General features: G+C 40.2%; 1 protein-coding gene across 1 annotated transcript in view; it reads right to left on the bottom strand.

The window, feature by feature from the left end:
* UVRAG (UV radiation resistance associated) overlaps positions 1-12,404 on the bottom strand; it is a 271,885-nt gene that overhangs the window by 166,925 nt on the left and 92,556 nt on the right. Inside the window, exon 7 of the mRNA XM_079787935.1 lies at positions 289-394. Coding sequence (XP_079644061.1) covers positions 289-394 — 106 coding nt within the window. The remainder of the gene's footprint in view (positions 1-288; positions 395-12,404) is intronic.

Genomic DNA, 12,404 nt, shown 5'->3' with positions numbered 1-12,404 from the left:
TAAAATAGCTTTTAATATCTTCTAAGTATTTCTATGTAATCTAAAGTTTCATCTAGCAGAAAAAGGCAAGCACTTTGTATGTTACATTATTAGCAGATGTGAAAGTTTATTTCCAACATTTAAATGCCAATAGAAGTCTCAATGAAACATTAAGACAAAAAGAAAGGAAGAAAAACTACCTAAAGTTTTTTGGGGGAGGGGGAAAAAGGAAATTACTATAAGAAGAATATGATGATTATATGTAGAAATCAAGAACATTAAACAGGTAAATATATTTTAAAAACCTACCAGGTCATTGCTTGTAGATGTGAGTCTTAGTTTTTCTTCAATTTCTTTTCCAATTTTCTGAACAGTTACCTGAGTCTGTTTAATTGCACACTGGGCTCTATGAAGCCTAGAAATAAAAGTTGTAGGAAATTTTAAGTGAGTTAACTATAAACTCTCAACACTGAACCACAGATATACAGTAAATGGAATAAAATGGGGACAATTCTTCCAGGATAGACAGAATTAATAACAAACCCAAACTGATTGTTTCACAATTTTCTAGCATATTTATAATGAAACACAATATGCTTTAAAATCAAACTTTCCATCCCTGCCTGACTGCCTCTGACATGTTGAGAGCTAAAATGAAGAACTCACAGGAGCCTGGAAGAGACGTTGGAAAATTATCTGGTCAAATCTACCATTTTACAGATGTAGAACTGAGGCCCAAGAGAAGTGAAATAGATTGCTAGTCACCAGGAGAACATCACTGCTATCAAGGGTGAATATTACTTACGGGTATCCATAAAAAAATTAATGACCTCAGTTAAAGAAGACTGATTTAAAGTAGCAGCCACATTGAAACAAGCAACATTAAAAAAAAAAAAAAACGAGCTATTTTCTTTTTTGGTTTAATTATAGGTTTGGGTTTTTCTTGGTCTCTGTCTTCTAATAGTGTGTGTGTGTGCGTGTGTGCACATGTGTGCATGTGTGTGTGTGTGTGTGTGTGTATTTCTTATACATTTGCATATTAAAAATGGTCAAAATGTCATTTATAGATGACGTGATTTTCATGTAGAAAATCATAAGAAATCTACAAAACAACTTCTAGAACTAAAAGTCAGAGGATAGAAGGTAAATGCACAAAGCTGCAGTTATATTTCTATATATGGGTCAGTAGTTTTGCAATCACAATCACAATCCCAAAAGGCTCTGGGTTTTTTGGATGGAAATAAAGAAGCTGATAGCCCAGCTGGTGAGGCTCAGTGACTGAGCGTCAACCTATAAACCAGCAGGTCACAGTCTGATTCCGGATCAGGGTACATACCCTGTTTTCAGGCTCAATCCTCAATGGGGGCATGCATAAGGCGGCCAATCAACAATTCTCTTTCATCACTGATGTTTCTATTTCTCTCCCTCTCCCTTCCTCTCTGAAATCAATAAAAATATATTTTTTAAAAAGAAGCTGATAGAATAATTTACACAGAAAATCAAAGAATCTAGAAAAGATAAAACAAACTTGAAACCTGCCAGATTTCAAGGCTTTCTTTTTTATAAAGCTACTAGAGGCATGGTGCACGAAATTTGTGCACTGAGCCGGAGGTCCCTCAGCCCAGCCTGCCCCCTCTCACAGTCTGGGAGCCCTCAGGGGATGTCCTACTGATGACTTAGGGGAGCGGGGAGCGGGCCTAAGCCACAGTCTGGCCTCCCTCCGCGGTAGGTGACCAGTGGGCTGATCAAGATGGCATGGGCAGCGAGCAGCCGGCCCCGCCCCCAACTGCACCACAGCCACTGGTGGCCTCCCTCTGCGGGAGGCAACCCCAGCAGGCCAATCTGGGGACGGTGCTGGGCGGCCCTGCCCCGAATCGCCCTGCTGCTGGTGCTGCCCATGGCCTCCCTCTGCGGGAGGCAACCAGGCGGGCAATCAGGGGATGGCACCAGCCCCCATTGCCCCGCCGCCACTGGTTGCCGCCACCCCCCCGACCCACTCCATCACCGTCCCCTCCCTCTGCCCGCTGACATGCACCATGGCTGGCCTCGCAAAACCTAATTGTCGGCCCCACCCCCCACTGACCGGTTGTTCCACCGTTCAGTCAATTTGCATATTATACTTTTATTATATAGGATATAATCAAAACAATATGGCACTGGCGTAAAGATAATAAAAATAGATCAATGGAACAGAGTAAAAAGTATACAAATAGACCTACACATATATGGCCAATTGATTTTGGACACAGGAACCCATATAAATGAACGGAGAAAGTAAAACTTTTAAGTAAATGGTGCTGGAACACCAGATAAACATAGGGAAAAATGAATTTCATTCCCTACCTCATAGCACTCACAAATAATTAATTCAAGAAGACTGCAGTAAATATAAAAGCTAAAATTATAAAACTTCTAGAAGAATACATAGGAAAATCTCTTACAACTTTGGGGTAGGCAAATATTTCTTTGAGAAGACACAAAAAGCGCTAACCATAAAAATTTTAATGGATAAACTGGACTTTACCAAAATAAAATAAAAAATGTCTGTTCATCTAAAAATGACATTAAGAAAAGGTAAAAGTAGTCTACAGACTGGGAGAAAATATTTACAAAACATCAATGTGAGAAAAAGCTGTGTCTGTCTGGAGTATTTAAATAACTCTTACACACCAGTAACAAAACAAAACAACAACAAACAAAAAACAACAATTAAAAATGGGCAAAAAAACAAAATTCTTTACAGAAGAAGATATAAGAATGGCCAATAAGCATAGGAAAAGGTGCTCAACATCTTCGTCATCATGGAAATGCAAATTAAAATCATAATGAAATACCATTTCACAGCTGTTAGGATAGCTAACATTAAAATGACAACATCTAATGGGAGCAAAGATATGGAGCAATTGGAACTTGTATGCAGTACTATCATTTGAAAAACCATCCTATCTAATCCTATCTAATAAAAGAGTAACATGCAAATTAACCACCACTCTGCTAAACCCACAAGCCACGCCCACAAGCCAATCAGGAGCAAATATGCAAATAAACCCAACCAAGATGGCTACGGCCACAGAGAGCAGGAGGGAGGCTTGGGTTTTCCCGGCAATGGAGGAAGCCAAGCTTTCTGCCTGCCCTTGCCGGCCTAGGCCTCCACTCAAGGCTACAAAGTTTCAATGATAGAAGATACATAAATCCAAACAGAAATGGTGGCAGCCACGGAGCTGAAAAGAGAAGGAGACTAGGGTTGTCCCCAGCAATGGAGGAAGCCAAGCTTTCCGTACACCCTGGCCGCCCAGGCCTCTGCTTAAGGCTACAAAGTTTCAATTATAGAAGATACATAAATCCCAACAGAAATGGCTGCCGCCACAGAGCAAGCAGAAGGCTTGGCTCTGCTCCAGGCTACAAAGTTTCAATTGTAGAAGATAAATAAACCCCAGATACAAGGGCCTCCGCTTGGGTGGCCAGGGGGTGTGGCCGGCCTGCAAACCACCACAGAACCCTCGCCCAGGCCGCCCCATGCCCCAAGGGAACCCCCACCCTGATCTGGGACATCCTTCAGGGCAAACCAGCCGGCCCCAACCCGTGCACCAGGCCTCTATTCTATCTAATAAAAGAGTAATATGCAGATTGACCATCACTCCAACACACAAGATGGCTGCCCCCATGTGGACACAAGATGGCCACCACAAAATGGCCAGCAGGGGAGGGCAATTGGGTGGGACCAGGCCTGCAAGGGAGGGCAGTTGGGGGCGATCAAGCCTGCAGGGGAGGGCAGTTAGGGGTGACCAAGCCAGCAGAGGAGGAAAGTTGGGGGCGACCAGGCCTGCAGGGAAGGGCAGTTGGGAGGGACCCAGGCCTGCAGGGGAGAGCAGCTGGGGGGGACCAGGCCTGCAGGGGAGGGCAGTTAGGGGTGACCAAGCCTGCAGTGGAGGGCAGTTAGGGGCAAACAGGCTGGCAGGGGGCAGTTAGGCATCAATCAGGCTGGCAGGGGAGTGGTTAGGGGGTGATCAGGCTGGCAGGCAGAAGTGGTTAGGGGCAATCAGGAAGGCAGGCAGGCGAGCAGTTGGGAGCCAGCAGTCCTGGATTATGAGAGGGATGTCCGACCGCCCGTTTAGGACCGATCCCACCAGGATTGGGCCTAAACGGGCGGTCGGACATCCCTCGAGGGGTCCCAGATTGGAGAGGGTGCAGGCTGGGCTGAGGGACACCCCCCTTCCCTGTGCAAGAATTTCGTGCACCAGGCCTCTAGTTCATTATAAAATTATACATACTTCTAAACTATGACCCAGAATTTCTACTCTTCAGTATTTACTCAAGAAATATAAAAACATGCCCAAAAGAAGGTTTAATAAGACTGTTCATAGAAAACAACCCAAATGTCCATCATCAAACAGGAGAATTATTAATACCTATACACTGAAATTCTATTCAGCAATAAAAGAACACACCACTGATACAATATGAATGAATCTCAAAAACATTATGTTGAGTGAAAAAAGCCAGAAATATACTGTATGATTCCATTCATACAGTTCAAGAACAGGTAAAAGTAATCTATGGTGACAGAAATCAATAGTCACTAGTTGCCTGTGTTGGGTGGACCAACTGGTAGAGAGCAGGGAGAACAAAAGAACTGAGGTGAGGAAAATATTCTGTATCTTGATTGAGGTACATGGGTATACAAGGAATTTAAACTTAAGATCTACTCATATCACTGTATGTAAATTTTACCTGTTTTTAAAAATTGATCAACAATCCTAACCTAAGTGTTACCCTATATATGATATTAATTTTATTAGGGATTTGATGGCACCAATACCTCTGCCAACTTCATCATCATCATCATCATTATTATTATTATTAATGTTGTTATGCCATGAACTAAAAATATTCATGGGATATTCTGCACTTTTGGAAGTTGCCTGACAGTTATTAAGGATTTCTTAGGTCATCTAAAAGAGAGCAACTCTTATTATAGCTAGTTTGTTCATGAGATGAGTTTTTCTGCAATGTCCTCAGAGCTCCTGAGGAATCTAACAGAAGCCATCCTATTGCCTCTTGCTCTGGGTGCATGTGTACACTCTTGATAGTAATAACAGGTGTACCAGTTAATAATGTGGATTTTTTTCAATAGATGGAGTTACATATATGTTGATATATATGCGATTTGATATGTATGCTATTTTGTTGTATTGACAGCAAGCTTCAAAACTTCATATGTCAAATTTGCTGAAAGTGTTAACATAGATATTTTTACGCTTAAAAATGTCAAATTTCGTGCCAAAAAGAAAGCATTTGCGGGAAGTTTTAATTCATTACTTTATTTTGAAGAAAAAGTTATCGTATACTTCGGGAAGCTTATGGTGAACATGCTCCATCTCAAGATACTTGTGAACGCTGGTTCAAACACTTATAAGTGATAATATCGATGTGAAAGACAAAGAACGTCCAGGTCAACCGAAAAAGTTTGAAGACCAACAATTACAAGCATTATTGGATGAAGATGTGTGTCAAACTCAAAAACAACTTGCAGAAAGATTAAACGTTGCTCAGCAAACAATTTCTGATCATTTACAAGCAATGGGAAAGATTTTAAAGAAAGGAAAATGAGTGCTACATCAACTGAACAAAAGACAAATGGAAAACCGAAAGTAAAATGTTGCTTCAATGGCACGAAAGAAAGTCCTTTTTGCATCGAATTGTGACTGGCGATGAAAAGTGGATTTATTTTGCCCTAACTGGTTTGGTTCAGTGGATAGAGTGTCGGCCTGCGGACTCAAGGGTCCCAGGTTCGATTCCAGTCAAGAGCATGTACCTTGGTTGCAGGCACATCCCCAGTAGGGGGTGTGCAGGAGGCAGCTGATTGATGTTTCTCTCTCATTGATGTTTCTAACTCTCTATCCCTCGCCCTTCCTCTCTGTAAAAAATCAATAAAATACATTTTTTTTAAAGTGGATTTATTTTGAGAATCCCAAATGCACAAAATCATGGGTTGATCCAGGTCAACCATCAACATCGACTGCAAGGTCAAATCACTTCAGAAAGAAGACAATGCTCTGCGTTTGGTGGATCAGGAAGGTGTGGTGTATTATGAGCTTCTAAAACCAGATGAAACCGTTAATACTGATCGCTGCCGACAACAAATAATCAATTTGAACCACGCTTTGATCGTTAAAACAACCAGAATGTGCCCAAAGACACGGCAAAGTAATTTTGCTTCATGATAACGCACCATCACACACTTCAAAACCAATTAAGGACACGTTAAAAGATCATGCCTGGGAAGTATTAACCCACCCGTCATATTCATCAGACCTTGCTCCTTCAGATTACCACTTGTTCCAATAGATGGCACACGTGCTTTCTAGAGCAGCACTTCAAAACGTATGAAGTGGAAAATTGGGTCTCTGAATGGTTTGCCTCAAAACAAGAAAAGTTCTACTGGGACGGTATCCACAAATTCCCTGAAAGATGGGGGAAAGTGTAGCTAGCAATGGGCATCACTTTGAATAAAGCACTTAAGATGTTTCTCTTGAAATTATCGTGTTTTCTTTGATTACAAGATCCCCATTATTAACCAGTACACCTGGTAGTCTCTTACAAAGGTGGCTCGGAAGAAATTTAAAAGCAAGGAAATGCTCTTTGTGATGTGCTCCTAGCATACTTCAGCTTCTTTTCCTGATATTCCTTACTTTGCACAATACATTACAGCAATGCCTAAGTACTGACAGTTCTCCAAACACATCATGCCATTTCTTGCTTCTGTACCTTTGAGTGAGCTGTTCTAGCTCCTTACATGTACCATGTCAGACATCCCTGTCTTTTAACAGATAAGTACACTCCTATATCCATTAAGAGGCAGCTCAAGCATAACCTCTTATTCAAAGGCCTTCCCAGACTATTCCAGACAGGTAGAGGCACTCCTTCTGGAATTCTATGTATCATGTATAGAATACCACTAACAAAGACTATAGAACCACATTTAACAGCAATTATTTATTTCCTTGTCTATTTCCTTATTAGATCTTTCTGAGGGGGGGGGGGAAACATCTCTTTTCATGTACATTCCCAGTACTTAGCACAGACTATGGCACAAAGGAGGCATTCAAAATGCATTGAACATCAACTAATGCCTGAATGTAAAAGCACAGTCCCAAGATTTAATTACTTTTAGTGATCAGTGGGGGACTGAAAGATTAACATGATAGTTTTCTATATTTATAATTCAAAAGTAATATATTAAAATCAAAGATCACACAAATTAAAGACTACTCATTCATGTAGGGAAACAAACTATTTTAATAAAAAATATTGGCATAATTCTAATAACAATGGGCACGATCAACCTAGAACAGAAATCAACAAAATAGCCTGTTACTTTAAAAGAGGGAAAATGCTGCCTAAAACTCACTGGTACTATGCAAACAACCTTGTCAAATGGTAAAGACTTTAAAAATAAAAATGATTCATGACCATAATTAATGTATGACTTCAACTATTTGGCTCTCACTGCCCCAGACGCTTTCTGATCTTACCTTAGGGGCTTAAAACACACAGACAGAGTCACATTTCCTCCAATCTTCAGTGTTATCCAAATAGACTTTCAGAGCCCCTGCTACATCAAGACAGAGCTAATAACGTCCCCCTTTCAAACCCAACAGGAGAATAAAAGTTTGAAGTGCTCAGGCTCTTAAGTATAACATGGGACATCCTGACTCCCCTGGGGCTGAGGAGGTGAAAACTGACAAGAAAAGAAACAACTGCTTTACCTCCAAACCATCTAGCCAGTTTCAGAGGAATGTTTCTTAATTATACAAACTATGAAATGACACTGTAAAGAAAGAAATATATGTCATCCAGTCATCTGGGTGACTGGTCAATATCAATACTAACACTCCCAAACTGAAATAAAACTCATCTCCACTGGTGTGGGGAGGAGGGATCAAGCCGCTATTTGATAGGTATTCTCATCATAGCAAACTAGAGGCCCGGTGCACAAAACTCGTGCATGGGTAGGTCCCTAGGCCTGGCCAGAGATCAGGGCTGAACCGGGCCCTCTGGCTGCCGGCTGGGGCCTTCCTTCCCCAGCAGTCGACTGCCGGCTGGGGCCTTCCTTTGTTCCGCGCCACCCCCTGGTGGTCAGCGCACATCATAGTGAGTGATAGAACTCCCGAACTCCCGAGGGACACTTTACATATTAGCCTTTTAGATAGATAGATAGATAGATAGATAGATAGATAGATAGATAGACGGACCCCTATTACTTAATATAATTTGAGATAACAGTAAAATTAAAACTGGGCTACATATACTTTAGCTTTGCAGTTAGATATTGCTATTAATGTAAAGATACATTGAATAAAATGTATTATATCAAATAAATATTAATAAACATTGAGACAATACCATTGAGATATTAACAATAATCTTAGTAAAGGAGAGGTTACAATTGTTGTCTACTTAGTATTGATCATATCACATCTGAAATGCTGCATTCAATTTTAAGATGAAGAGTAACAACCCCTATAATGACAGTGAAGTATAATTTCCTGTGGATTACAGAGAGAGATAAAAAGGAAGAATAGGAAAATACAGGATCCTATTGAGAAAAATAGAGACCATATCATTAATGGCTTTGTATTCCATATGAAGAAGCCTAGATTTTTATTCTGAAGGTATTCAATAACCACTAAAAAGTTTTAAGCTGGGATTAGAGAAAGATAAATACCATATCACCTCACTTATGTGTGGAATCTAATGAACAAAATAAACTGATGAATAAAATAGAACCAGAGTCATGGATACATGGTACAGATTGATAAATGTCAGAGGGGATTTGGAGGCCGTGGGGTGAACAGGATGAAAGAAAGTGAAGAGAATAGCCAAAGAACATGAATACATATTCCATGGACACACCAGAGGGAGGGAAGGAAAGCATCTGGGTTGAGGGGGGAAAGAGGAGGGAAATGGAGGACATCTATACTAAAAAAAGGGTAATATCTTCCGGATGTCCTTCCAGACAAAGCCACGGTGGCAGGGGCCGAGGCAGAGGCGGTTAGGGGCGATCAGGCCGGCAGGAAGGAGCAGTTAGGGGGCAATCAGGCCAGCAGTGGAGGGCAGTTAGGGGACAATCAGGCCAGCAGGGGAGCAGTTAGGGGGCGATCAGGCCAGCAGGCAGAGGTGGTTAGGGGTGAACAGGCCGGCAGGCAGAGGTGGTTAGGGGCGATCAGGTCAGCAGGCAGAGGCAGTTAGGGGTGACCAGGCCGGCAGGGGAGCAGTTAGGGGCATCATGCCAGCAGGCAGAAGTGGTTAGGGGCGATCAAGCAGGCAGGCAGGCAGGTGAGCGGTTAGGAGCCAAGTGTCCCAGATTGCGAGAGGGATGTCAGACTGCCGACACTCAGACATCCCCCGAGGGGTCCTGGATTGGAGAGGGTGCAGGCCGGGCTGAGGGTCACTGCCCCCCATGCACAAATTTCATGCACTGGGCCTCTAGTCTATAATAATGCCAACAAAAATAAATAAAAAGTTTTAAGCTGGGAAATACTTAATTACATTTGCACTTTATTTTTTAAAATCTTTATTATTGAAAGTATTACATATGTCCCCTTTCCTTTTTCTTTCTGTAATAAAGTGAATGGGACACTGGGAAACAAGACTGTAAACAGAAAGGCTAATAAGAGGTTATTGCAACAGTCTTAGCAAAAATTAGGCATTTTCCTATATTAAACTAGTAACAGGAGGGATGGTGAGATGTGAAACATGAGAGAGAACAAGAGATAAAGACTGATGCCTAAAAATAAACTACCAGCATCAAAAATGCAAGAGGAGACATTACTATAGATCCTATTTAAAGGGGATTAAGGGGAAATTATGAACAATAGGCCAATAAATTCAACAACTTAGATGAAATAGTCAAATTGCTAAAAGCAAAAAAATCCGAATAACTATTATCAATTAAAGAAACTACATTTGCAGTTAAAAACCTTTTCACATAGAAAACTGTAAGTTCCAATGGCTTCACTGATAAAACACTAGTCTTTACAAAATTATTTCAAAGAAGAGGGAATGCTTTTAATTGTTTTATGGGCCAGCATAGCCTTGATACCAAAATATGACAACAACATGACAAGAAAATTGACAAACTAAGAGGCCTGGTGCACGGATTCATGCACTGGTGGGGTCCCTTAGGCTAGCCTGCGGCCTCTCACAATCTGGGACCTCTTGGGGGATATAGCAGGCAGCTGGGGAGGAGCCCAAGCCTGGGCCGGGTGCCACGCCACTCCCACTCATCCTGGCCCCACTGCACCTGCCGCCGCCGCCGCCGCCGCCGCCGCCGCCGCCGCCGCCGCTTGGTAAGCTCACAGCGGCGCTCCTGCTGTGGGAGCTCACTGACCACCAGGGGGCAGCTCCTGCATTAAGAGTCTGCCCCATTGATGGTCAGTGCACATCATAGTGACCAGTTGAGCAGTAGCTTAGGCTTTTATACATATAGATATGACACATGAACATAAATTCATGAGAGAATGAAGGAGAAAAAAATCATCTAATTATTTCAAAAGATGCTCCAAAAAGGACATTAATAAAATGATTAAAAACAAAAAAGAGCTTCCTCAATCTGATAAAGGGATTACATAAAGAAATTTACAGCTAATGTTATATTTAGGATAAAAAATAAGAAAAAATTCTACTTTCACCATTTTATTCAACAGTGTATTCAAGGTCCAAACCATTGTAACAAGACAATAAAAAGAAAAACTTACAAACACAGGAAAGGAAGAAATAAAAATGTCTACTCACAGATACTATGATGGAGTACACAGAAAAAAAAATCTACAATCAAACTAATAAATAAATTTAGCAAGATTCCAAATTAAAATAGAAAAATTGGCATTTTTACATATATCAACAAATAACTAGAAATAATTCTAATGAAAGATGTGAAAGACCTATACACTAAAAACTATAAAGCATTGCTGAAAGAAATTAAAAAAACACCTAAACAAATGGAGACATAGCATTTCACTGATAGATTGGGAGAGTCAACATTGTTAAGAAGACAAGTTTCTATCAGGGTAATCACTTTTTAAGTTATATAAATGTCTAATTACTATGTTGTACAACTAAAACTAATATAATATTGTATGTCAAGTGTAATTTTTAAAATTTTATTAATTTTAAAAAGAAAAAAAGCCACTAGTCTCCCTTAAATTTATCTACATAATCAATGCAATCTCAATAAAAAACCTAGCAGTCTTTTCTTTATAACTGACTAGCTGATTCTAAAATAAATAAGAAAATATACAAGTCCTAGAATAGCCAAGAAAATGTTGAAGAACAAAGTTGGAGGGATAAGTCATAGATTTTATGACTTATCATAATGCTAGTTTGTAAAGCAGTGGCAGTTGCATAAGGCTAAACAGATGATGAAATCGAATTCAGATTATAGATACAGACCTATTCATATACAGAGTAGGGCAAAAGTAGGTTTATAGATGTTTGTATGGAAAATAGTACAATAATTAATAAATAATAATGCAAGAATAACCTATGTGTTCTAACGTACTCACAACTATAAAACCTACTTTTTTTCCACTCTGTATATCAATTTACTTTTGACTAGGAAAAGAAAAGCTATGTCAACAACCACACCAAAATAACTGGATAGGTTGATAATGTCATTAAGCAATTACAAATATTCATATCTTTACTATCATCTAGCTTATTTTGCTCCCAAAGCTTTCATTACATAGCTTGTCAAATACCTTACTATAGTTATTGTCTGTATCTACAACTCTAATTACCTCTTCCAAATGAAGACTTTAATCTAAGGTAACTTGTTCTTGGGAATGGCTCACTAAAGGGGAAAGAACTTAAGTTTCAGTTCGAAGAAAGGGTAGGAAGGACTCTGATAATGTGTGTTAAGAGAATAGCCATTTAGGGCATTGGGAATCACTTTTCAAAGTCATTGAAGAAACAGAGTGCATTGCATGCTCAGAACAAGAAGTAGATGGAGTACTAAATAAAGCACAGAGCACATGAGAGCAATGTCATGAGAGGCAGTCTGAGAAGGTTGATCATAGTCAAATTGCTGTGTTTTTTTAAATGCCTGAGAAATCTTTTTCATCTCCAAAGCACCTACAGCAGTCTTGGATACATGGGAATCAAATACTTGTTGATGGGTTTATTAAATATGATAGTTTCCCAAAAGACCAGAAATCTACCCTAAAGCCATTTCTACATTCCTCTGTCTAGACCATGAATATAGTTGAGAAGAAAACACAGTCTCATGGTAATAGAATCAAATAAAACAGAACACTATTTATAAAGTTAACACTACTTATGAAATTAACATACTCTCATGGAAAAGTAAATGGTAACTTTGTGGGTGGGAAAGTTCTATTGAGAAGACAGTTCGTAGTATAAAA

Source organism: Cnephaeus nilssonii, assembly GCF_951640355.1.
Source record: "Cnephaeus nilssonii genome assembly, chromosome: 13".
In the NCBI taxonomy this organism is placed as follows: domain Eukaryota; kingdom Metazoa; phylum Chordata; class Mammalia; order Chiroptera; family Vespertilionidae; genus Cnephaeus; species Cnephaeus nilssonii.
This window is presented reverse-complemented; position numbering and strand designations above follow the sequence as displayed.